The sequence below is a fragment of the Nyctereutes procyonoides genome, unplaced genomic scaffold (assembly GCF_905146905.1).
Source record: "Nyctereutes procyonoides isolate TBG_1078 unplaced genomic scaffold, NYPRO_anot_genome, whole genome shotgun sequence".
Taxonomy (NCBI): domain Eukaryota; kingdom Metazoa; phylum Chordata; class Mammalia; order Carnivora; family Canidae; genus Nyctereutes; species Nyctereutes procyonoides.
The window spans coordinates 4,039,928-4,066,697 of NW_026575133.1; the positions used below are offsets into that span (position 1 = coordinate 4,039,928).

Genomic DNA, 26,770 nt, shown 5'->3' on the forward strand with positions numbered 1-26,770 from the left:
ACATAGGTACAGTGATGGGTGATGTCTACATGTTCCTTTGGGGTGGATGTGGCCTACCTAGGCTAAGCTCATGCTATGGCATTAGTCTCTTTGCAGAGCAAGTCTGCTGATTCCAGCAGGATGGGGCAGCAGAGATTGATTTGTTGCTAAGAAGATGTCTGAAAAATCAGGATACTATCAGGGTGGGAGAGTGGAAAGTGGTCCAGCAAACCAGCTGGTAACTTGTGGGTATGAGGGTGGCTTATCGGTAGCGGCAGGCCAAAGCGTTGACATTCTTGACCACATAAAAGCCCATGGTGACTGGAGGGATGACCAAAGTCCGGCCGGGCCGCAGGGGGCGGGGCTTCAGTTCTGGGAGGGTCCCATCATCCACCATCACTAGGGGCTGGCCATTCAGCTGCACTGACCTACAGTGAAGAAAAACAGCAGGGAGCTTGTTATTGCATCATCACAGCAGAGCCTGGGCAGCCCCTGATTGCCTGCCACCCAGTATCAGTCAGTCTGAAACTGCCCGGGCTATCCTGTACTGACACTTGGTATGCTAAGGCTCTCACCTCGGTGTTTTACTTTTTAAAATGTATTAAAAATACTCCAGCAATGCTCCGAGAAAGAAATGCCATTATCCCATTTTACCCAGGGTGGCTAAGTGGCTTGTCCAAGGTCATCCAGCTTGTTGGTCTGGGAGCCAGGATTTGAACACAGGTTGTCTAGTTGCAGAGACACGTCATTTAGACAAGCAAAAAGTCTGTGATGCAGAAGCTAAAAAGTGTATCACACCTATTTTTTAAAAATCATAATAGCAGTTCAATTTGACTTTACATAGAATTTTTTTCCAGTGGAATGTTGCATAGGCTTAAGATGATTTCAGAAGTCTCCTAGTTAACTGATCTCTTTAATTTAGTTGAGAGATGAGAGAATTAACATCATGTTACTTGTCTAGGCTTGTTCTGAAGGAGGAGACAGACATTTAATGACTCTCCTTTTTCTGAGAATGAGTTTTCATAACTATTTATTTTAGAGAGAGAGAGAATGCGAGCAGGGACAGAGGGCAGAGGGAGAGGGACAGATAGAATCTTAAGTGGGGCTCGATCTCATGACCTTGAGATCACGATCAAAGGTTGGACACTCAACTGACTAAGCCACCCAGGTGCCCCTCATATCTAATATTTAATGGATGTTTCTGTTTTAGCAACACAATGGAGTAGGCGATAAAGCAGGCATTTTAAAATTCCAATTCACCCATCCTGCCTGCTTTTATTCTTCCTGTGTACCAGCCATCTTCAATCATGAGAAGAGGGCCACATACAGAGTACACTTAGGAGGAAAGGAAGTAGCTCATCACTCATCCTTGGCCAGTGGTACAGAATCTAGAGAACTTCTCAGCTGTTCCTGACCCAGAATGACTTGTGCAGTCATGTACCAAGATTGAAGCTCAGTTTTCTGGGTCAGAAGAAAAGGCCAGAGCCAGGCCACCAGCTGGAACTAAGGCTATGAGTCACCCTCAGAAAATCAACATTGCATAGTGGTGACTGTTTTGGGGCCTTGCCCAACCTCCAATGTGATAACAGTGCAGTGATACTATATGGACCATAGAGAGATGTAGAGAATGTAATGTTAGACACTGATACAGAGGTCTTTTTTTTAATATTTATTTATTTATGATAGACAGAGAGAGAGAGAGAGAGAGAGGCAGAGACCCAGGAGGATGGAGAAGCAGGCTCCATGCCAGGAGACCGACGTGGGACTCGATCCCCGGACTCCAGGATCACGTCCTGGGCCAAAGGCAGGTGCCAAACCGCTGAGCCACCCAGGGATCCCCCAGAGGTCTTTTTTTTCCATAATACTTCTGTGCTATGAATGATAGGTTTAGAGAGAGATACTCAGACCTATGCCCAGCAGAGCAGTGAATTCCCAGAGATAAGTATGTTGTGAATTGCTCCCAACAGAGAGCAAGGCAAGGAGGCAGGTCCAAGCCTGGTCCCGCATGGAAAAGTCTGGGCCTGGTCCAGATCTGACAGACCAGAAGGGCAGATGCCCTCTTCTTATTGGTATGATTCAGGGATGAAAGAGTGAGCAGGGGACTCCTGTAGGGAGAGCCAGACCTGCCCCTGAAAAAGCACAGAAGGAGGAGAACTGAGATCTGATGACGTATTGACCTCATCAAATCTGCAAGGAGCTTTTGCTCCAAATTTGAGTGACTCTCTCTGGTGAAGATAGACTACTCATTGGAGTGGGAGGTATGGTGAGGAGAAGTGGTCCAGTTGCAAAAAAAATCCAGAACAGGTCTTCACAGTGTACTGTCATTATTTTGTTTCAGGTGGTGTAAATATCCAACAACCAGACAATATGTACCGTCAAATACAAGTTCAATAAAATTAATAAATCTTTCCAATGACTCCTCAGTTGATATCACTGCTCTACTTGAAGACCTTCAATGATCCCTCTTACATATGGAACTGGGTGCAAGCCCTTCCTGTAAGGAATTAGGTAATGCCTTTTAGGAGTCACATGATCCCACAGCATTGATATCTCTGGATTCTGGGAAGTGCAAAAGAAAGTGTGATAAGCAAGCCTTTGAATGTCTATATCATTATTCTGGAACAGGGCCCATTCTGATTTCCTTGTTGGTTATGTAAAACACTAACCCAAGTGTGGGTGGAACCAGGGAGCATGGTTGAGATTCTGGACTGATCTCCAGTTCCAGGAGCCCAGTCACTAACTTGCTAGACAGTCACCTCCATTCTAGGGACTTTTTCCTCTGGACAGTTGCTATAGGCTGTAGGGCCAGACACATGAAATACAAAGTATGAGGTGCTCTGACAGCATAATGAGCCCCATAAGTAGGAGATGGTGTTTTGTTATTAATTCTTTTCACCATAGCTACTAGTAAACTTATTGGTCCTTGTACTTGACTGCTCTTGGGACTGACAAATTTCATGGCTTCTTCTTAAAATCCTCTCTTCCCTTGGCTCCATGGTACCTCTGTCTCTTTCTTGCTGCTACTCTCCTTCTCCTTCATTTCTGCATGTGGTTGCCTCCTGAGGGGAATTGTTCACTTCTACCTGCCTCTTAGATGGTGGGGTTCTTGGTGCTTTGTCCTTGGACCTCTTCTCCCACACTCTATACCATGGCTGAGTGCTATTACCCACACCCAGGACTTTATTATCCATGTCAATACTTCCCAAACCTAGCCTAGGTCCTTCTTCTAATATATCTCCACTTGGCTATCCCATGGGAACTACAAAGTCGCTATGTCCAAAGTCAAAATTTTCTTCTCAAACCCTGTCCTTTTCTCTGCCTTTTTTGTATTGGTACCACCATCTACCCAATTACCTAAGCCAGAAAGCTGGTCATCTGGGACTTTGCCCCCCAATTCTTACATCAGGGTCACTGAGTCCAGTCAATTCTACCTTTTAATATTTTTCATATCTGCTCCTTTCTTTACATTCTTTAGTTCAGAGCTTGCCATGTAACTCATCTCTTTGTCCCCTGCCTTGCCTTTCTCCTGCTGCTTGCCACATTGCCAGCAGAGCATCAATTGCTGTCACTCCTTTAAACCCTTCAGCATCTCCCTATGCCTTCTACTTTCACAGGGACAATGAAGCCTAGCTCTGGCTAGCTCTCCAGTCTCAGATCCTGCCAGTACCCTTTACTCCAATGCTAACTGGCTCACCAACTTCTGGGGGTGGGGAGTGGGGCATGAGCTGAGTTGGCAGTCCTTGTAAGGTCATGAACATGAACAATTATGCATGAACAAAGAGTGTTTCACAATGAAAAGCTAGCTAAGTCTTGCACATAAATATTTTTCAAATGACAATGTCAGTAGGTACTGTTGGGAATAAAGTACACAAGTTCCTTCAAAAGTATAATAAATATTTTTCAAGTGTAAGTACCAGCAGACACTGTTGGGATTAGTAAGACACAAGTTCATTGAAAACTGTTATAAGATTCCTAATGGAATTTTTTTTGGGGGGGGCATCATGCGCTTTTCTCAAGCAAGAGATTTAAGGTTTTATTTATTTATTTTAGAGACAGAGGGAGGGTGGTAGAGAAAGAGGAGTGGAGGGACAAGCAGACTCCCTGCTGAGCATGGAGTCTGCTGCAGGGCAGGGCTCTCGACCTCAGGACCCCGAGACCATGACCTGAGCTTAAACCAAGAGTCAGACGCTTAACTGACTAAGCCCCTGCGGTGCCCCTCAAGCAAGAGATTTTAAAAGGACAATCACTGTAATGTGGCAAGGCCATGACATTAGCCGACGTTAAAAAGGAACCCTAGTTCTTTTGCAGGGCTGACTCCCTTACCCTGAAGGACCAAATTGAACAACCTGTGGTTCCACTTCTGTGGTGCTCCTTCCTCCTAGAATACAACCACCCTCCTCCCCTGTCAGACTAGCTACATTGGGTCCTTGAAGAACCTGCTCAGGTGTTGTCCCTCTGGGAAACCTTCTCTAATCTCTGGGCTGGGCTGGAAGCCCCAACTCTGGACACTCCTGTACCCTAAACTTCTCTATAACTATCTACTGAATTGTAGTGACTTACACTCCCCCTCACTGGGCTGTGAGCTTGGTGAGGAAGGGGATCATGTCTTTCAAACCTAAATAAATCCTTGGTGCCTAACAAGGTGCTCAGTATAGAGTAGGGATGAAGTATTTTTGGAGTGAACGAACTTTGGTGCTCTTCTGCATTACTTTTTATCTTCTGTGGGGAGGAGGGAGGAGTTTCTCCGGCTTGAGATTGGCTCCCTGGAGGTTCGCTGTCTTTACAGATTTCATTAACCTACCGATTACTCTTGCTCTCAGTGGCTCTGGAGATGTTAGATAAGACCTGAATTATCGCTGATTCTCAGTCACTCACCAGATACCTTATCCCAACCTGACACAAGGCCATTGATCATGGACAGTATTTTTCATCCTTAAAAAAGATCCATATGACCATCTCTTAACTAAGTTAAAATGAGTTAATTTGGTGAGCTCCTGAGTCCCCATACATCCTTATCTATGAAGTCCCTCCCTTATAAAGATGGACCACATGCTTTACCACCTCCATCCAATTTTTTCTGCTTATATTTTTCTTTTAATATTTATCCTGTTACCCAGTGAAGTCATAGCATGCTAAATATTACAATAATATTTCATTTTTATAAACAATTTGTAGGTTTGAAAACAGTCACACTGATGATAAAAATCGAGTAGTACACACTATTTTGTAGACAAAGTCATTTAGCTATGATTTAATTTGACTATTGCATTTAGTTCTTCCAACAACCAGCTGAAACAGGGGTTAACATCCCTATATTATGGTGAGACCCCTCAGAGTTTTGAGGGGCCTCACCTAAGTCACAAAGCCAATAAGTGTTAGGGGTGAGATCTGCAATGCTGTCCTTTATCATGGTCCTATCTGGCCTCCCTTGTGATTGCTAAAGAGCCCTATGAGGTACATGGGGCAATTATTATTATTATTATTATTATTATTATTGTAACTTTACTATTGAGATGAAGTCAGAGAGGTTAAGTGGTCTCGGCAAGGTCACATAGCTAATAGGTGCTAAGCTAGGTCTCGAATTCAATCCTTCCGACCTCTCTTTCTACTATTTCACGGTGTTCTCCAATTCCAGATGGCACTCACCCCGATCATGTTTCTTTATTTCAAAACCATTCCTTATCATGTTTCCATCATGTTTTGGGACCTCTTTACTGCCCATGACTTTTCAAACCAAATGCTAAATGATCCAGCTTATGTTGAACTATTTCTCTTAATTCCCTAGCTGCTGAGGGCATTTAAATTATCCAAATATTAGGACAACTGCATTTTATCACCATCTGTTTTTACAAAGTCTGAGTTACTTTTCAATTCCTAAACTTGTTTTCTTTATTTTGCATGCTATTTGAAATGGAATTCAATGTGTCAGTGTGAGTCAAGCCTTCTGCTCCCCAGGTCTCTGTGGGAGCCCCTTGCCAAGGTCACCCTCCTTCCCCCAACACCTGTCTACAGTCTCTGGGTTTCATGTCTTACCCTGCTTCTTGCTAGCCATGGATACTGAAGCAAGCTCTCAACTACCCTGAGGTCTCAGGGTAGCAGGTCTAGTGAGCATGCCTTTTTTGTCAGTCTTGAAGATAATTTGCTTGACTCTGGTCTGGCCCCGGGTGAACTTTTGTGGGGGCAGAGGCTAGGGAAGTCTTTGTATTATAGGGAGCAGCCGTGGGAGCTGTGTCTGCTTCAGGCTGGCGGCATATTTGGGACCCTGAGTGGGAGGTGAAGGGACTTAGGTGAAGGGACTCAGCTATTTCGAGGAAGTGATTTGCCTTCTCTGAGCTTGGGTCTCTCTCTGTATAAGATAGACTAGATGAAACCTAAGATTCCTTCTGTCTTGAACATTTTTTAGGTGGGTTGTCCAAAGCCTAACAACTAGCTTGAGGCATTTGCCAAACTCAGAGTGACCCTGCACAACTAGAAATCTGATCACGATATTCGCCCACCTAATGTTCAGTAGCTCCCTGCTGATCTTAGAACACTGTCCAAAGCCTTTTACCTACGTCTCCAGCCCTTTAGAGGCATCTTCACAGGGCACTGGCATTGCTGACAGCTTGTCAGTCTCTCCCCCAGGCAGGAAGACCATGTGTGTGTCTTGTCCATTCCTGCAGTCTCCCTATACCAATTCACATAGCAGGTGATCAAGAAAAGAAGGACTGATTATATGTGTGTATATGTATATATATATATATATATATATATATATGCAGGGAGATGAACCTAGAAGGAAAAGACCCTGGACTGGAAGGCCAGAGACCTGAGTTTTAGTGTAGACTTCCAGCATGAAATATGTCGGCCTGGACATGTCACCAGTCTGTCTGGTCTTTGTTCCTGGATCGTTATACCGTTGGAGGGGAAAGAAGAAGGGAGGCAGAGGAGAGGGAGGATAATGCACAGGGATCCGCGCCCGCGTGTGTGCTGGGGAGCGGCCCTGGCTCCCTGTGCTCCCAGGCGGCCTCTCCGGCCAGAGGGCCGCCCCCTGCGCCACTAGAGGGCACCCTTGTTCCACACAAGGGCGCCGCAGCACCGCCTCGGCCGCGGCTCCCGGGAAGCCCGCGCGCCCCGCCCGCCGCCACCGCCCGCGCTCGGCCCCCCCCGAGGAGCGCACCGCAGGGTCGGTCGGATCCCAGCCGAGAGCGCGTCGCGGTCCCCTTGGCGGGGGGCCCACCTGAAGGTGGCCAGTACTCAGGAAGCGGTTCGGCCGGCGTGCAGGGAGGGGGCGCAGGTGCGCCCCGGAGCCCCGGGCCTCCGCGCCGGCCGCGCACCTGTGTGCGCTTTACAGGCTCCCCGGGGCCGGCGGCCCCCTCGCGGCCCCTCGCGGCCCCCTCGCTGAGTCAGGACGCTGGGCTGCGCGGCTGCCCTGCCCTTCTCCGGGCCAGGGCCAGGGCCAGGGCCAGGGCCAGGTTGGAGCCTGGGGGGCTCGAGGACAGAGGGGCCTTGCTCGTCCCCGTGCTCCCGGCGAGGCCGTGCATCTGGGGTAGCGTAGAGGGGAAGTTCCTTTGAAAGGGCCGCGAGCGATCGCCACCCGGCCGGCCGAGGAGGGCCGCGGAGGGCCGCGGAGGGGCCGCAGCTAGTGTCGCCGGCCTCACTAGCCCAGCTGGAGCAGGGGCTGCAGGATGCTCACTCCCCTCTCGGGGGTGCTCCTGCCTCAGGGGCCATGGGGAGGATGGCGTCCGAGTGCGCCCTGAAGCTTCCCCCCTCTCTTTGCCTCGCCTGGAACCTGGTAGAGACTGTCAGGAAGCCCCCTCTCCCTCCAGGCCCCACTGGCCGCGGCCTCCTCCAAGGCCTCATCTGGGGCGGCGGAGAGGCCCGGTATCTGCAGCTCCCTCTAGCACCCGTCCCGCCGGCTTTACTTTACCTGTGTGCTGGGGTCGTTTCGCCGGCTACACCCGACTGTTTTCATTTCCTCATTTTCAGTAGCATGTGGTTCAGTGCCTTCTTGCTTAGGAGAGTAATTCTACTTAATGTTTGTTGCGTTCCACTAAGTCAGCCTCTCTAGGAGTTCTCCCGATTGGACACTAACCCCTTCCCCTATTGCTAAGGAGAGGAGACTGTACCAGAGAGATCAAATGGATCTCCTGTTCCCCTCACCCCTCAAGTAGCCCCACATTGTGTGTGACCCTTTGAGGCTGATAAGATCATTTGCCCTTCATCCTATTCTTTGAGGGGTGTGTTGGAACAATGAGGAGTTTTGATCTAGCTTCTGTATCGCTGAGCCAACACTAGGACTCCTTTATGCGGACAGAGCTGGGGGATTTTATAGGCAAGTTGTCAGAGATCTAGGCTTTTCCTGTTTGGGGGTCATGACTTGATCTGTGTTCTATCCCAGGCTGTGTAATAATGGTCCACGCCATACTGGGATTTTACCATGTGCTTCTAATGGCTTAGAGCAACTTAGCACATTTGGCAGACAAGATGAGAGCCCAGCTAAGGAACCTGGGTTTATACTGATATTGTTAATTCCCAACAGATGGGGAAATCATCTGGGGGCAGTTTGGAAAGAAAATTTGATTCTGCGACCATCTCAAAGCTCCATGTCATAGGCCTATCACACTCAAACCACAGGACACAATAAGAACCAGCTATAAAAACCATGGAGAGGCTTTAACATGTGGTTAACTCTGTTCCCTTCCCATTATAAAGAATCGGTGCCATGATCTCCGGCATTCATGAGTATATAAGGGGCATTACTCATCTCTCTACTGTTCTCTGTGTTGTACAAATTCAATTGTAGCAGACGGAGCCCTTACCCATGAAGACAGAAACTCAGAAACATGCAAATGTGTGGTCAGACACACTATAATTAACACATTACACAGGGAGAGAGACAAGGAAAATCACATTTCTCAGCCTGGATTTTGAGGTCTTCTGTGTTCTGGCTCTAGTATATTTCTGTGGCCTTTCCTCTCACCCATACAAAGCATCTTATATTCCAATCATGTAAAATGACTTGCCATCACCCACTCCCTTCAAACAAAATGAGCCTTGAACTTTTGTACTTCTGAACATTAGTAAGCTCATCCCACTGCCTGGAATCTCCTTCTGTCCAGCATTTCCTAGGTATATCACTCATCCTTCCAGCTCCTGCTCAGTGGCCCTCAGCCCTGAGGACTTCCTAGGTTGCCAAGTTAGAATTCATCTCTTCCTTCCTTCCTATATTTACCCTCTTGTGGTCTGTCTTGTCTTCTTGTCTTAAAATATCCTCTGTGGCGAGAGACCAGGTTCCCCCAGCTCTAATTGTGTGGAGCTGGAAGAGGTAAGTGTGGGGATGAGAAGTGTCTCCTTTATGGGCAGTCTGCAGGTGAGATGAAGAGAGTCAGGTAAGAGGGCAGGTGTATGTGTGTGCACATGTGCACAGATGGGTTTTCCATATGTAAAAGTATGAGATAAAGTCTATAAGCCACACCCAAAATTAGTTCCATCATTCTAAAGTCATGAATACCTATTCAAATATGTTAAAGGGATAAATATCTCGGTTTTATGGGATTTTGATAAAATGCTCCCTATAGTATCAGGTGCACCCTCAAAAGCAAAAAGTAAGACATCCCAGGTGGCACAGGCTCTGTTCCAGAGCCCACAGATGTCAAAATGCATAGTGTGTGGTGATTCAGAATCATTCCTGCAAAGGTGAGCAGAGAAGAAGTAGTCTGCCAAGTGATTATTGGTGTTGGGCAGCTGGTCCCCCAGTTTGGTGCTCTAGGCCCCTCATCTGGAATAAGCCACATGTCATCTCGGGCTTCCTGGTGCTTGGCAGCCAAAGATCTACTGATTCAGGGCCCACCCAGGCCCTGCCGTAGGGATGAGTTGGATTAAGATTTTTCAGTTCCCTGTGGCTTACGTTTGTCTGTCACCCAAACCACAGCCTCTGGAGGATGCGGAGAAAGGAGAAGACAAGGGCCATTTCTTCTCAGTCTAGCAGAACTGCCTACATAGTCTGCTTCCTTGCCCCTCAGTTTGGAGTCAACTGCTCAGAAACATGTGAGTGTTAGCCTAAAGTGCTCATTCACCAGTGTTTCATCTGGGTTATCTGGAACAGAATAGAAGTCTCTGCCTGCAGTGAGAATCCCCAGGTGAGTGAAGGTGGGGAGGGGAGGCCCTAGCCTTGATGGACAGCTGTGCAGAGAGATTCCAGCTGCTGGGAGTGAGCTGCAAGAAAATGTATTCTGGAGCTGAGAACAAATGAAAAACTCTCAGAAAACAACCACAAGTGCAAAGTGAAAACCCTGAATTCCTAAACATCTTGGTTTAAGATGTCAAGTTACTGTAAAATATAAAAGCATTTTATAATCCTCTAATCTGCACAGCGATCTGTACATTACTAATATGGGAGTTCAAACAAAACAAACAATAAAACCTATGGGGAGCCGTACACATCCTTCCACTTAGTCATAGAGAACTCCCAGGGGCTCATGGCATGTTCACACCTTTGGCAAAATGGCTTCGTGCCTAAATGAAGACTAGAATCTGGGTGAAATCAAAGATGGAAATCAGCCGGGATGTTGCTCCAGCGTTTTCTGGAGCGACAAGGGTTCGCAACCTTGACCACATATTTGAATCACCCGGGGACCTTTAAAAATACTGTTGCCTGGGTCCCAGCCCAGAGATTTTGGTTTAATTGGTCTGGGGTGTGGCTTGGGCATGGGTTTTTTTTTTTTTTTAAAGCTCCCAGGGGATTCAGAGCACAGCCACAGTTGAGCACCAGAGGTAGAAGAGAGAGTGGGAATATGTTTGCAGCTGGGGGTGGAAGGGACTCAAACAGCTTTCTAACCATGACATTCTTCATTTATTTCCAATAAAAAGAGCTTTTCTTACTGTTTTGGAGTACCATGTCAAGAGGCTACATTATTTTTAACCTAAAAGTAAGATGTGAACTTTTCTTTTTTTTTAAGATTTTATTTGAGAGAGAGACAGTGATAGAGATCGCGCGAGAGAGCACAGGCAGGGAGGAGAGGGAGAAGCAGGCTCCCCGCTCAGCGAGGAGTCCAACACAGGGCTTGATCTAGGATCATGACCTCAGTTGAAGGCAGATGCTTAACTGACTGATCCACCCAGGCACCCCAGATGTGAGCTTCTCAAAGGCAAGTTTTTTTGAATTGTCTGAAGCAAGCATTTTTGCTTTTTCAAGAGAACTTTTTCATTTAATTTCTCCCTCCAGTGTGTCCACTAGTGAGATGAACATGCTCCTTACTACCAGGGAGGCGAGTGTGTAGCACTTCCCAGGATGAATTAAGAACCTAATCAGATGAAGCATTTGCACAGATAACAAACTCTGCATTTCTTTAACATTCAGGAGAAAACTTCTGCTTCTTTTTGAAGGGCAAGTTCTCAACGGCATTTAGGTTTCTCTGAGGTTCTGAGCTGTGGCACAGAGAGTTCCCTATAGACAGAAGGTGGGTCAAGCTCTTTCCAGGCAAGAGGAACCGAAGGGGATTAAATATATCATCCAGTATTTTCACTGCGGTTTCCAGATATGTATGTAATGACTCCGATAACGCAGAGTATATGTTGGTTATGGCTACTATGTCTCTTTGAACCACAGAACACCCTGAAATGAGCACAAGGGTTAAAAGAATCCAAATTCTCTAGGTTTCAATGAGTAGTAAGTAGTAGGCTTACATTAACTGAAGATTTGTAAGGCTCATTTCTCTATGTCCTTACTTCTCTTTAGTTTTTCTACAGACAACTCAAAGCTTTGTGTGTAAGTATTTTTACAAATATACATACTCCTATATATTTACATTTCTACTTTCACAGTGTCCACTTCAGACTTTCTGAACTGGAACACTAGCTTCAATGTTGCTGGTTAGATTAAGTACTACCTTCCTGTTCCCTTGAGGCCAGCTTGCAAATCTCCCCTGTCCCATGAACCTTTCTTGTCCACTCAGCGCTTCAGCATCAGTGGCTTATCTTTCCTCCTGAGGGGCACTCAGTGCCCTTTTAAAGGGGCTGTAGATAATGTGGTTGCATCTGTCCAGCAGCGCTTCTTCCTCCAGGTAAAAGAGGTCTCTATTCTAATGCCTACTTTTAAGAAAAGGATTCCTTTTTTTTTAATTTTTTTTACTTTTTTAAAAAAGATTTTATTTATTTGACAGAGAGAGCGAGAGCGAGCATGAGCAGGGGGAGCTGCAGAGAGAGGGAGAAGCAGACTCCTGGCTGAGCAGGGAGCCCAGCGCAGGGCTCCATCCCAGGACCCCGAGATCATGATCTGAGCTGAAGGCAAATGCTTAACCAACTGAGCCCACCCAGGCGCCCCTTTTTTTTCTGACTTTTAAAAACCAGCACCGGATGCCCTGTGTGGGTGAACAGCTTCTGCACACACTTCAGCTCCAATAGCACTACTGATGGTCCTTACCTCCTACAGAATATCAAAATAAATTCCGGAGGCATTAAAGAAATAAATATAAAAAATGAAACAAAAAAGAAACTAGAATAAAACAAAGATACGTATTTATCTGATATCAGGAATATAAATACATAGACATATAAGTGGAATGGAAGGAACCACAAAGCAAAAGATATATAGATCTAACTATATAAAAAGGAAATACTTCTGTATGCCAAGATAATACACTAAAAATGAAATAGTTGTAACAACAGCAAAAAAAATACTGGGGAAAATATTTTAACACATCTGATAGGTAGCAAAGGGGAAATTGCCTCATTTTTTTTTTTTGAAATTGCCTCATGTTAGAAAAACTTAGAAATCATTAATAAAATATAACAACTCAACTGAAAAATAAGCAGAAGAGATAGAAAATGCCTAAAAGCAATACTAATATTGCTAATTAAATGAAAAATTTTCAACCTCCCTAATACTCAAAAAATACAAATTAAGATGAAAGTATTATTTTTCATTATGAAGTTGGCAAAGATTTAAAAATATTCCTGTTCTGTGCTGGTGAGGTAGTTGGAATAACAAAATGTTCACACTTCCTACTTCTCAGGCCGCCATAACTAAGCCTGTCTGAGGTAAGAAAATTGAACAGTTAATCATAGGCGATAAGGTTCTATATAGTTCAATGGAGTCCAACATGAATGGAATAGTGAGAAATCTGGAAACCAGGCCATTTGAGGAATGGTTGAAGGAACTGACTGTTTAGTTTGGAGACTACAACTCTAACGGGGAGACACTGAAAAATTATTATGAAGAAGGCATAGATTTACTCTGCTTAATTTTAAAAGCAAGGGAATAGATGGAAGAAAACACACTTTGGCCACATCCAAGGAGGATCTTTCCTACAATCAGAGCTGTCGAGTCCCAGAGTGGGCTGACTCATGACATGAGTAGTCTCAGCAAACAGAAGCTGCCGGCTTTCTGTCGGGGATGTTACAGAGGAAACTTCTCGATCCCTAAGAGTACTCCCAAATTTTTCCTCTATAAAGTCACCTTTTAATAACTTCAGAACTTTCATAAAGTGATTTATTTTAAGAAGAAACTAATTTAAATGATCCCAGACAAGTAGAGAAAATGGAAACCTGCAGGGAGTATGTCTGGTCAGAGTTAAAAAACTCCAGGTACCAACTAATATCAGCAGGGGAGAACTTACACACTTACTTGTCTTGAGTCTGCTGAGGTAAGTGGAATAATGGCCCTTTGGTTCTAGAAAGCAGGTTTTCAGTTTTTGTTTGTAGGTGTGTAAGTGAGAAGTCTTGGTATAGAATTCTTAGGGTTAAGACTTTTCCCCAAGCTTCTTTTCCCAGATTTGTCCATGTTCAAAAATAAACGTGGTGCTTCTAGTCATCTTTAGAGAGAGACTGTGGTAGGTCAGGTGGTGGCCAGTTCAGCCTCATACTCACCAAGCTCTGAATCTGGAGATGAAGTATCATAATGTGGTCTGTTCCAACAGGGACACGAAGATAGTTTTAAAGTCTTAGCACCTGGGAGTTAACTTGAGTATTTTCAGTACTATTCTGTTTGGCTAACATCAAATGACACCCTTCTAAAGGCATGCAGTTAGATGCCAGTGTTTTTATTTGATATAGGATTTAATGAGGGTGAAATCAAAGCAAAAGTCATATCCCGGAGAGATGAAAAAAATAAGCAGTATGCAGAAAAGAAAAAAATATGTTCATTTCTTCACAGAATAGTCAATAAGGTTCTGGGTTAATGGAAGCCTCAAGTTTCAGCTAATCATGGCAGCTGAAGGAGAGGCTTAATACAGATATGAAATGCAAATATTTAGTATGGAACTGATTAGCCCTGAAGCAGAAATATTCCACACCTCTCTCATGCACCACCCACAAGCTGCTTCCTGTTAGTTGTTTGTTTCTAATAACAGAGATGAACAACTTGAGGATAAGGACTTCAGAATTCCCTCCCCCCTCCCCCCTAATATCCCACATTGGATAGCTTTTGAAGGCCATTGATGATGTGGGGCTGGCATTTGGAGGATCAGGAGACATTCTGAGATGAAGTATTCACACTGAACTTCAGGTTCAGATGTTTTCCCCTAACTTGTGTATTTGGGATTCCTGAGCTCTTTATAGTTATGGGACTACTATTCATTTAAAACTTTGGCTACATTAGTTGCCACTGCACATTAGAGTGCTGAAGGGAAACAAGTCATGTCTGGCACAAAGTAGGATCTCAATAAAAGGTGATGGATGGATGAAGACATGAGAAGGCTCATGTGCCAGCATCTTTCCCTCAGAGATGTGCCTCTGGGCTTGTGCTCCAGTAGGGGAAGGGGAACTAGCTGGTAGTGCCTATGTGTATGGGGTTAGAATATACTATGTCAAAATTCATTTTTAGAGGCTTCAAATTAAACCAGCTTATAGTCACTGCTGGAATGTAATAATCCTTTTGTTTGAGAAAAGCATAGAGGAAACAGAAAGGAAGTCCCCACTTTTGCTGAGAAAACAAAAGCTTTTATTAAAATTCTATATGACTGGGAAAAAGAAGCTTTGAAGCAGCTCAGAGAATAACCTTAAAGAAGGATCTGAAATTAGGACTTGTGAAGAAAAGTTAATGAAACAAGGGTGAGTTAGCCTAGAGGAGAGAACATTGCTGAGTAATCTGATGCTCTTCACATTCATTCTGTGAAAAGCCTATGATGAAATGAAAGCAGACACTATGGTGATAGGGTTCAGTGATCTATACTGTATGAATGTCAGTTGGGGTAGCACAGTGTTGAGAAAAGTGCATTGGATTTGGGGCCAGGAAAATTGGGTGCTAGATACTTTCTAGCTCTATCACTTAATAGTTGGGTAACTTGAATAACTCATTTACTTCTCTGAGATTCAGTTTCCCCAACTCTAAAGTGTGAGGGAGGCCGGGATTGTTCTACTTTCTTCATGGTGCTATTTAGAGGGTCAAATGAGATAATGGCTATTTAAGCTCTTTATTATCTATAAAGTCCTAACCACACTGGGCCACAGTGTTCTTATAAAATTAAGTGTTCGGACAGGATTGAAGTTGTGGGCACTCCTTCCCCAGAGGTCTTAAACCTTGAGCATCTTCTAGTCCAGATGGCTTTGCTGCAAATGAGTAAGGGTAGGGAGAATAGAGCAGATCACTTCAAAATGTCATTCTGCCCCAGGATTCTTAGCATCTGATTCCCTCAGGTTCTGGTGTCAGAATAGAACGTCAATGTGGTGAAAATTCTTTCCTTCTTTTCTATTTTTTGGATAGTTTTCCTTTCAAATGAAATTGAATGAGACCCATAGGGCAGGACACTGGGATGTGACCAAACCCCTGCTCTTGGTTTGACTTTTCCCTAAAAATCGGAGTCCTGTATTTTGATGTAAGTTGACTTCTTTGGCCTCACTTCATGCTGCTTTCCCTGTTTGTCAAAAGACACTGGAGATATTTATGTCTTGGGGAGAACTGATTCCCTAGAGGACAATGTTCACTGATTCGTGATCACATCAGGCATTGGGCAGATTCCTTCCTTCATGGATGACAGAGATGTTCCAAAGGTTCTTTTTGACTTATCCAGAATGGGAACTATTATTGTCTTGGGTGTAAATGATCAGTCTTCCTCCCAGAAAGATGAGAACGTAGGAAACAGGACAGAGGATGGACTTGCAGCTGGAGATTTTCTGGAGAAAAACTAGCTTAATGTTACTGTCACTTCCTCTTACAGCACAGCCTCTCTGTGTGGCCTTTTAGTGGCCTGAAGAAGCTACTTGGCTGGTGACCGTGGAGACAACAGGCTCCAAAAGTGAAGTGGGAGTGGGAGAATGAGAATGGAAAAGAAGAATCACATTTTAGAATTCAATGGGAGGCAGAACTCTTTTGAGCTTACCCTCCCACTGAGTTGGAATATTGGAGCCCCTCTGGGCTGGCCATGGCTGCTCACTCTGTGCAACAGGCTACCTCCCAACAAACCCTGTCCTCAGTCAGACCAGGCAAGCCTTTGAAGGAAAATGAACTCTTTTTTTTGTGGTGAAATCTTTCTCTTTTAGATTATGCTCCCTGGTTTGCTGTCACTTTGGAGGATTCTAGGCTAAACCTGTTTTCTTTCACTTCTCAGTTCCTGAAGTATCTGAAGAAAGTCCTCATGACTTATTTTTCTTGTCTGAATGAAATCTCCCTATTTCCTTCAGACAGCCTTACATAATATGTATTCCAGACACAGAACCCCCTCCTTTTGTGTACATACTGCAGTTTTCTGAGCTTCCCTTCTCCTATCCTATAGGGTATTGGTCACCCACCTTTGGTCTGATTGCAAGAATGAGAACTATTTCTTGCATAAAGAGTTGAGACTTGAGTGGTAGGTATTTATTTATTTATTTATTTATTTATTTATTTATTTATTTATTTTTTGAGTGGTAGGTCTTAAGATTGGTTCACTCACTGACATGAGAAACAGGAACCTTCACCTGTGGACTTGGATCCCTAGACTGTGCCTGATTAGTGGCCCTAAGGGTGCTTCATGTGCAATACCTGACATTCTTGAGCCCTGAGATCTCGTGGAGATACCTTTGCAGAGATTTCAAATATACCCAGTCCTGCTGGCACCTCCAAGAGAATCAGTTACTCCATGTTCTAAACTAGTCATAAAGGTTTACTGGCATCTCTTTACTCCTGAACCGCCAGGCCAAATTGGTCTAACTGGTGGCTTGAATGGCACACTGACTTGCTCTATATCCTCTTTCTGGTTCCTCCAGACAAGAGCAATTACAGGTTCCTCTGCTCCCAGTGCTTTCCATCCTCTTCTGAGCTAATATGGCTCCAGGATGCAGCAAGGAATTAGCAGACACAGAACACAGAATCTGGCCCCAGAGGCTTATAAAACAGAGAAGGAGACACTAAAGGCTGAAATCACTTCCTTGCATTTCCTTTCATCCTTTCCTGCAGAGTCTGCTTCACCAAAACCACACCCTTCCTGTGAGACCCCCATCTCAGAACCACTGAGGGCTCTTGCACTCATTAATAGTTACTGAGAAGAGCACTGGGGGGCACTGAACATATACATGACAGGCCCTGCCAGCAGCTAACAGTCCAAGGTGGCACAGACCACTGAGGTCTAGTAGGAGAGGTGTCAAATTAGCAGTAGTTTACAGGACAGAAACAGGCTTAGATAATTAAATGAAGAGCCCAAAGCTCCGCAGTGAAGTAATGGTAGGATTAGGGCTGGAATCCAGTTCTCTTGACTTCCAATCCAAAATTCTCTTTAATATGATATATGTAAACTCATATGTGCCTGTCTATATTTCTACTTATATACATAGGCATATACTTGGGTGTATGAAATTTTCATTTGTAAAAAGCTGTATTTCACCCACATGCTCTAGTTTGATTCTCACGATAACCCCATCTGACAGGTAAGGGAGCTGAGGTTTGCCCACAGGAGTAAATGGCAGCAACTGGATTCACAGGGCTTGTGATTCCAGCTCCCCCTTCTTTTAATTGCATGACATTGTTATTTGATCTCGGTGGCCATTACCAAATCCCTCTTCAGGACCCCTCTGGAATGAAATTCTCATTTTCCCTGTCTGTCTCCCACATTTTCAACAAAGCCGTAACACAGCTTCTCACTGAGATGGGGACAAGGTGAGGTACAAGACAGCATAATTGGGACATAGAGCATATCAGTAGCCAGCGGGAGTTGCTTTAGTCACTCTAAAGGACAGGTACAGGCAAGAGGGACTGAGGTGTGGCCAGGTTCAAATGTTAGGGTAATAATCCTGGAGGCAGGACATAGAGTGGAGTAAACAGGCCTGGAGGTCTGTATGCCTTGGTTGTGGGGGGAAAAGCTCATAAAATGATGTCACCCTCTGACTACATCTCCTCTTGTTTTTGGTTTTGCATTTATCCCATTCTTATTATAATCTTTTTTAAAAATATTTTATTTATTTATTTATTCGAGAGAGAGAGAGAGAGAGAGAGAGGCAGAGGTAAAAGCAGGCTCCATGCAGGGAGCCTGATGTGGGACTCGATCCCGGGTCTCCAGGATCAGGCCCTGGGCTAAAGGTGGCGCTAAACTGCCAAGCCATCCGGGCTGCCCTCTTATTATAATCTTACCAAATGTCTTAGCAACACATTATCTTAAAAAGTTGGAGAAGATTCTGCTTTGGAAGAACATCTAAGAGGTGTTAGAAAGAGAGCAATTGTTTCCCTCTTCTTCTCCAGCCAGCTGGAGTCATGAGCTGTGGAAAAGGAAGGCAATGGACATGTACTGCACACTGACTATATGTCAGGAACTTTACATAGATTACCTTCTTTACTCCTCTCCTATGAGATGAAGAAATGGAGACTGTTTTGTAGAGATTATAGAACTTGCTCAAGGACACAGAGCCAGCAAGTGGCTTGTTGGAATTAAGGTATTCGGCTCATTCCTTCCACATGGTACATGTGGTCTTCCCAATGTTGGGCAGGCTCAGTTCCTAATCTCTCTGGCTCCAGAGGATCTTGAACTATCACAATCACTGCTGACATCAGATTGTGCCAGAAATGCCTTTTCAGGTCATTAATGAATGGCAGTGGGAAACTGGAACATACCCATGATCCTCAGAAAATCAGACCCAGGATGAGGATTTTAGAGCCAGAGGGACCTTACCAAATATACAGCAACTCTTGAATTTTGCAGATGAGAACACTGAAGCCAAGGGATCAGGATTCAAGGATCTGCCCAGGTCAAGTGATTATTTAGTGAAGCTGGGACCAGAACTGGTTCTCTTTCCTAGAATGAAGGCTGAAAATTCAGCACTCTAGTCGTGAATTACTGGGGAAAAGAAAGAGAGGGGATGAAATACTCAAGAAAGTCTCCCAATACAGATAGGATTGAGAGGAAAGACAAGTAGATGCAATGTACACATAGCCAGAGAAAAGAGCCAGTATGTGAACCAAGACTGAAAACACAGATCTCGGGTGGGCTAAAGCAACTCAGTAAGTGACTTCCCAGATTGTGTTTTGTTCCCATTGCACATACAGTTGGAAGCCAAATGCAAGCCACCAAGGTTGCAGTGAAACAGTGAACAATTATAGCACAAATAGTTGTGGGCAGCTGTGGGAGTGCAAGCCACCTGCTCCAAGTTTACAGCTTTGTTAAACTTGGTAAACATTAAAAATGGACTAGGAATGCTCCCAGTTTGTACAGCATCCCATACACTTCCTGGGAGGCCTTACTCGGGGAGCTGAGGTGACCTTGCCTTTGACCAAGCTCTTCTCACTGTGGCCTAGAACTGCTTTCTCTTGGTAGATGTCAGTGTTGTCAAAAGTCTCTGGGAGAGACTGAGGGAAATATGGAGCATTACAGAAGCATATATTCATAGAGTTTGAGGGAATTGCAGAGCCCCCAGAATATAATGTCTCTTTCAATAAATGTTCAGATAAGGAAACTGAAATCCAAGAGGTGATGTGTCCAAAGTTATAAAACTTGGGGGCAGAACAGACGCTTGACCTCTGAACTTTTGACCCTTTGCTCAGTGCTCCTCCCTTTTAGTCCTGTGAGGTTTGTAGATGCTGACTAACAGGGAGATACAGCATCACAGAATATTACAGATGAAAGGGGCATGGTTCTCAACTACCAGGGTTTTTGGTTGTCACATGACTAGGGGGTGCTATTGGCATTTAGTGGGCAGGGACCCAGGGTGCAAATAAGTAGCTTGAAATGAGATCATCCTTCATAATGAATTGTCTTGTCCAGATACCAAAAATGCCCTTGTTGAGAAATACCTTATCTACCACTTGACTTTACAGTTGAGCCTAAAGACCAGGAAGGGCTTGACCAGAGTCCCAAAGGGAGTCAGCAGTCCATGGACTCCATCCCACTGAGCCCCCAAGTGAATTAGCAGCAGGAAAGAGGCAGCTCTAGCTCCCTACCCCCCCGCCCCAACTCCCCCATCCAGCTCCTGCTGCACTTCCTCTTAAGCCATTTCTAGCTCTGCACTTACTTGGACTTCAGGCCCTCCTGTCCATAGGGCTGCAGCAGATACTGGTGCACAAGCTTATCCCTGAGAGTTCCAGCCAGTTTGATTTTCTTTCTTGATCGGTGCAGGTTGATGATAAAAAGCGTAATGGACCCTCGAACATAGTTGTGGCTGAGATGGAGAGAGAGAAGGGGAAAATGGAAATAGAGTGGTCAGTTAGATGCTGCTAAATAATTTATAGAGTGCACCAAACAGGACTGCCCCAGGAAAGGGCACTTATTTTATGGTTCTTGGTCACTCTTGACCTTCAAAGACAGGAAGGCCTTGTTATTGTGGTTTCTTGCAAAGAAGATACCAACTTCCCACCACACTCTCTTTGTTTTTGTTTAAATGTATTACAATGATTTTAGGAAACAAAATATCTTTTTCTGAGTGTGAAAAAAACATGCAGACTGCAGAGAATAAAAAGGAAAAATACAGAGAAATACAAAAAAGAAAAAGAAAAAGAAAATACTCCCATAGTCCAAGTATCTTGCGATATGATACAATTTTGGTAAATATCCTTCCAGTATTTTTTGTTTATTAATTCAATATTAATTCAAATATTTACTGAGTAGTTTGACACATACATATATATTTCTCAGTTTTCATCTAATTGGGACCACATTGTTTTTTCAGTTCGTGACCATCTCAGACATATTTCTATGTTATTAAGTTATTGTATTTTCTTCTACTTACAGAAGAATGCTAAATTCCTCATTATAGAAATGTAGTATAATTTATTTAGTTAATCCTCTACCTTTGGAGACTTACATCTTTTCAAATTTTTGCCATCACAAATTGCATATGCCATTATATAAACTTTTTGCATATCATCATTTCTAATAAAGTCCTGGAAGTTGGACACATTAGGTCAAGGGGAATGCACATCGCATGATTCCTAACCAAATCTTCTGGTTCATTCCCAGTGATGCTCCTCCCTGTGGGAAGATTTTCTGTCCTGATGTGTTGAGCCCTAAGAATCATATGATTGCCTTTGGCCAATGAAACATGGGTGGACATGTTAAAATCTTTGCATGGAAGTTTTAAGAGGCTGCCTATGTTTTGCCATGTCTCTTTTCCCTGTGCCAGAAGACCAACAATGTTCTTGACAGAGGCTATTTTATTGACTTGCATCCTGGAACAAAGATGATGTGGAGCAGAGCTACAGCTGAGCCATGACAGACAAGTAGTATGAATGAGAAATACACTTTCTTATTGAAAGCCATGGAGATTTGTTGGTCCTTTATTATCGTAGCATAACCTCACCTATTCTGACTGATAACACACATATTGCTAACACTGATGTCAACTCTCTAGAAAGCTTGTACCAATTTGCTCTGTTCAGCTATCTATAAGAGCACTCATTTCCTCATACCCTTAAGATCAATGGATATTAACCTTTTAAAATATCTTTCTTAACCTAAGAGGTGATAGTGGGATTTTGATGTTGTACTAATACGTATTTTTAAAAAATGTATGTTGAGGTGCAGCATTGTTTTCATTTGCCTGTTTGCCATTTCATCTCTTCTTTTATAAACTGACTATTCATGTCCTTTGTCTATTTTTTTATTGATTTTAAAAAACTATTTGGGCAGTCCGGGTGGCTCAGCGGTTTAGTACTGCCTTCCACCCAGGGAATGATCCTGGGGTCTCGGGATCGAGTACCACTTCACCCTGCATGGAGCCTGCTTCTCCCTCTGCCTGTGTCTCTGCCTCTCTCTCTCTCTCTGCGTCTCTTGTGAATAAATAAATAAAATCTTTAATAAACAAACAAACAATTTATTAAAAATAGTTATCCTTTGCATGTATGTTGCAAAATTTCCCCTGGGATTTCTTTGACCAATTCAGTTTGTTTATATTGTATTCTGATGTATAAAAGTTAAAAAATTTTAGGTAGTCAAATTTATCGATCTTTTTCATTTCTGCTTTTGCTGTTTTATCTACACCAAGATTATAAACCTATTCACATTTTGGAATCCTTTTAAACCAGCACAGGATGTTCAGAAGCCTGGGAGAACTATATGCCTACATGCAAGAGCCTTTCAGCATGTATCAACAGAACTATAATGATTTCCTTCTTTCTTGTAGGAAAAAAGGCTTTGTTTCTAAGGGGTCCCCTAGGGCCCCATCTGGATGGGTTAATGAGAGGAAACAGAAGAAATGACCCAGTCCTGCCTTCAAAGGAGTTCAGAGAAACTCTAAGTCAACTTTGCCCAGAGGAAAATATCATTCCTTGCAGAAACAGCATCCCTTAGCCTCTGGGTCACTCACCTCTGCTTCTAAAGGTGCTAATTAAGAGTTGAGTGACTGAGGGCAGGTCAACTTGATAACTTGGGTTGTTTTTGTTTTTTAATAAAACAGTTACCAGGGCTCATCCTGGAGATTTTGATTCCATCCATTTGTGATGGGAACTAGGGAGCTGTTGTGTGTGTATGTGTAGGTATGTGTGTGTGTCTAAATCTTTCTAGGATATTTGGCAGATGAGGTGGGTTTGGGAACCACTTGCCTAGAGCAATCCATTAAGATTAGAAGAATTCTTAATGTGTATTCATTCCACTGACTGTGTCAGAAGATTTTTCTTGCATCTGTAGAAGGGTACTTCATTGTATTCAAGGCTTTCTGAATGCCTGCATTGATATTCTGATAAATTATTAAATGACTTTTCTCTCTGGTTCCTCCTCCTCTGGTCCTTCTTAGTCTTCTAAAGCATGTGAAGTCGTTTTTGAAGCCAACTGAGTTAGGTCAGAAGAGAATGCCCATTTACTGAACAGACTTACATCACCAGAGCTCAGAAGAAGGATGCTAGACTGTGTAATCACTTACCATCATTAAAAGAACACTAACTATATTCTATTAATGGGCTTTAAGCTTAGTTTAGCTGAGGAAATTGAGGGAAACATTAACTACAGGTACTCTGGGCTTCAGTATGAGCAAAAGTAGGCATGCGCGGGTACCCATTTTGCCAGACTGTGGTAAACTCTTGTGCTAACTACCATCAGACAACCTTCTCAAGTCCAGCAGTGGAGGAGGGAGAGCTGCACACTTGCATTTACGAGTTTCTCCTCTGCAAAGCTGGGGCAGAACGAGCCCTGGGAGACTGTAGAGGAGAAGGGTGGGATGTAGGGAAGTGGTGGGTGGGAGGGAGACCTGACAGCACAGCATTGCTACAGGGAAAGCTGTCTTTTCAAGCTGCTTGGCAATGGCCTGATTTTTGTTTACATAGTTCCCCTGGGGGAGACAAACCATACAGCAAGCCAGCTCAGAGACCCTTGTGCAGAGGCTCTCACAGAATTCATGGAGCCTCTTCAGGTAGGAACTGGCATTGAAGCCTGCCTCACCCATCCCTTTTTCTGCTTGGCTGATGGGCAAGGATATTAAGCAGAGGTCCTGTGGCTGCGAAGACACATTCTTGGCGAGGGAGTGCAGCACCAACCTGAAAGTACTGTGTCGAGAATCCAGATTCCTGAAGAATATATATTCTCTGCCCACAGAAAAATAATCTTGGAAGAATGTTGTTCCCTAAGAAGTTAGGGATCTGACTGAAAGAATGGCTCACAGGCAATCCATCGTCTTCTGAGGTCAAGTCCAGGTGGCTTTTGGTTCTCTTAGCGAATGTCTCTTTCTGTCTGGTAGAACATCTATCTTACTCCATGTCTCACTCACAGTCAGACTTTTTCCCCAGCAGAGAATCCATGCATCTGGAGTTCATCTTTCTGGCTGTTCTTTTGCTGCCTGACATCTCTGTGATGCCATGGGGGTAGGAGGAAGTGAGTCAGGGAAGGGAGGCTCAAAGTGGAGTATCCTGGATTTAAGAGGTGGGGGACATCATATGGAGAGCTGCATCTTGACTTCCAGATAAAAAATAGTCACTGTTCTAGGAATGTCTCCAGTGAAGCTGGGAGATGAGAAAAGGGAAGACAAGACGGTGCTTTGGAATCCATGGTCATTTCCAGTGAAAGTCCGTGTGTTTGAGAACTGGGTTGGTCCATTGTCTCCAAATCTAACTCAAAGTTTTTGGGTTCGGTAAAAGTCAGGCCATGTTTTGCCAAACATTTTTTCCCCTAATTTCAAAGCCCCTGTGTATTTTAAGGGAAATTTAATCCACATGTTTCTGATTCATTTACACTTAACTCATCAAAATATTGTTTTGTAAGAGCCATTTGATGTCCAAGAAGCCTCAGGAACCTTTTTTTATGAGCCTTTAAAAAAATTTCTTCTAAAAAACAGGAAGTCATGTTTTGCCAATAATAAACAAACTTGAACCCCAAAAGACTCGGCTCAATTTTGCTTCAGTATCCACCAGGTTCCAATTGGTTCTGAACTTGGCTTAAGACCTCAGCTCCTCCCCAGAAACATACATTGTTTCAGCAGAATGATTTATAAAACAAGGTTTCCCAGTCAAAACTTATTTGTTCTCTGAACAAGAAGATCTAAGGTGAGAACTGCCATGCCACTGGGCTCGTAATTTGTTGACTCTAGAACAGAAGGCAGTGGAACACCTGCTGGTGTTGGTATACATATCACACTTTAAATCCTAAATCGATTGTAAAACACAACACTCTCCTAGGTCAGAAACAAACCATAATGTAAGAGGCTGCCATGAAAGGCAGTAAGATATTCATTTTTTTTTCAGTAAGATATTCAAATAGAGGTTGCATAACTGTCAAGGAGGTTGTAAAAGGAATTTCTGTTGTATAGGATATTGGGCCAAAAGATCTCTAAGGTTTCTTCCCAAGTGTACAATTCTTTGCATTATTAATGTTGTTATTATTTGCATACGGGAGTGATACCATAAAACTTTTGGAATTCAATATGATAATATAAGTGTAGATATCTGGCAAGATGCTTGGCATACAGCAAGTGCTCAATATACACTGAAGTTCAGGAGTTGTTTCAATAGATAATCTCTTTGGGTTGTTCTACTGGTAAGTTTATACTTTCTCACCCAATCCCTGTTTTGATCCAGGATATATATTTTCAGAGTATTGGTCAAGAGTGAATAGTGTGAAGCCAAGATGTCCACTCTGGGACATTTCTGTGACCTTGAGCTTGTTGACCATAAATCAACTAAGTGAATCAGTAGTGCTTCCTCATGACGGATGTGGGGGATGAGCAGACACAGACAAGACACATGGCTTTCCAGGGAGAAGGAGCAGAGACACTTGTCCTATCTTTGTGCCTACCAATCTGGGGCACTTGACACCAATAGACATGTAGGAGATCTGCAACCCCAGCCAGTTCCATGCATTCATTGTGGGCCTACTTTTCTAATAGGAACAAGACCTTCACCCCTATTATTATCATGAAGGTCATATGTGCATCAGTCTAGTCTTGTCTCTCTCTTGTAATGGGGAAGACGGATGGTACAGACAAGCACAGTGGCACCATTTCTCCAGAGAGGTTCTGAAGTGAATTCCCATGGAAAGTAGAGGGGTACTGGTGATGTAGAGAGAATATTAGATCCAGATGATGTTAGTGAATGGTAGAATTTGTAGCCACTCTACCACACCACCTCTTTCTGGATGATGTGCTGACATCAAAGGGGAAGAGAGCCAGAACTGTAAATCCTCCATGATGTCTTGATGTCCTATTTCTGCATTCATTCACTCATTCCTTCCTTCATTAAACATTTGCTGAGATCTTCTTCATGCCAGTCACTATATTAGACACCAAGAATACAAAAATGAACGAGACACTGGCCCTGAGTTCATGGTATATTCAGACTATTAGTGACAACTCTCCACAAGAATGTCAAAGAATGTCAGGATGAGCACTGAGATGAGACTATGTGAGGAGCCCTCTGTGAGGACACCAAAGGTCAGCAAAGCCCATGGCTACTGACATTTTCCCCCTGGTTCCTCAGACTGATAGTATAAGAGGGCACAACTGAAGTGCTTCCCAACAGAGACAAAAGGTGCTAAGGGTAATATTTCTCTCTTGAAGCTGGGGGTCCTCCTTTTGAGTGGTTACCTCAGGGCTAGGGTGGAGACAAGGAGTACAATGTATCCTTGTGTGGGGATCAGATAACTCCAGGCAAAGCCATAAAGCAGTCACTCTCTGTCAGGTATTGGATTGAGCTTCCTGTTGAGCAAAAGGGACGTTGAAAACCTCTGGCCTCTGCCCAAACCAGCCTCCTCTCATCCACAATAGGCACTTGTATCTACAGACAAGACAACTGGCCCCTGGCCCCACTATGTTCAGAGTGATTCTTTGAAAAATCTTATCATGATAAATTAATTGACTTGGCTCCTCTCTCATCAAGGAAGGGGAAAGAGCCTCTGTTGTAACCTGACCACTGGAGCTCTTTGTGCTATCCACTGACCACGATCTGCCCCTGATAGGCCCACAGGAATGAAGGTCTGGCTGGAGGCATTAGCTTCCT

General features: G+C 43.9%; 1 protein-coding gene across 3 annotated transcripts in view; it reads right to left on the reverse strand.

Annotated features, from left to right (window-relative positions):
* Positions 1–241: 241 nt before the first annotated feature.
* The window catches only part of HPSE2 (heparanase 2 (inactive)), a 632,933-nt gene continuing 606,404 nt past the window's right edge, over positions 242–26,770 (reverse strand). For all 3 annotated transcript variants that reach the window (XM_055300070.1, XM_055300069.1, XM_055300068.1), the window contains 2 exons: positions 20,371–20,517; positions 242–407 (listed from right to left, as the gene is read on the reverse strand). In XM_055300070.1, the coding sequence (XP_055156045.1) occupies positions 242–407; positions 20,371–20,517 (313 nt within the window). The remainder of the gene's footprint in view (positions 408–20,370; positions 20,518–26,770) is intronic.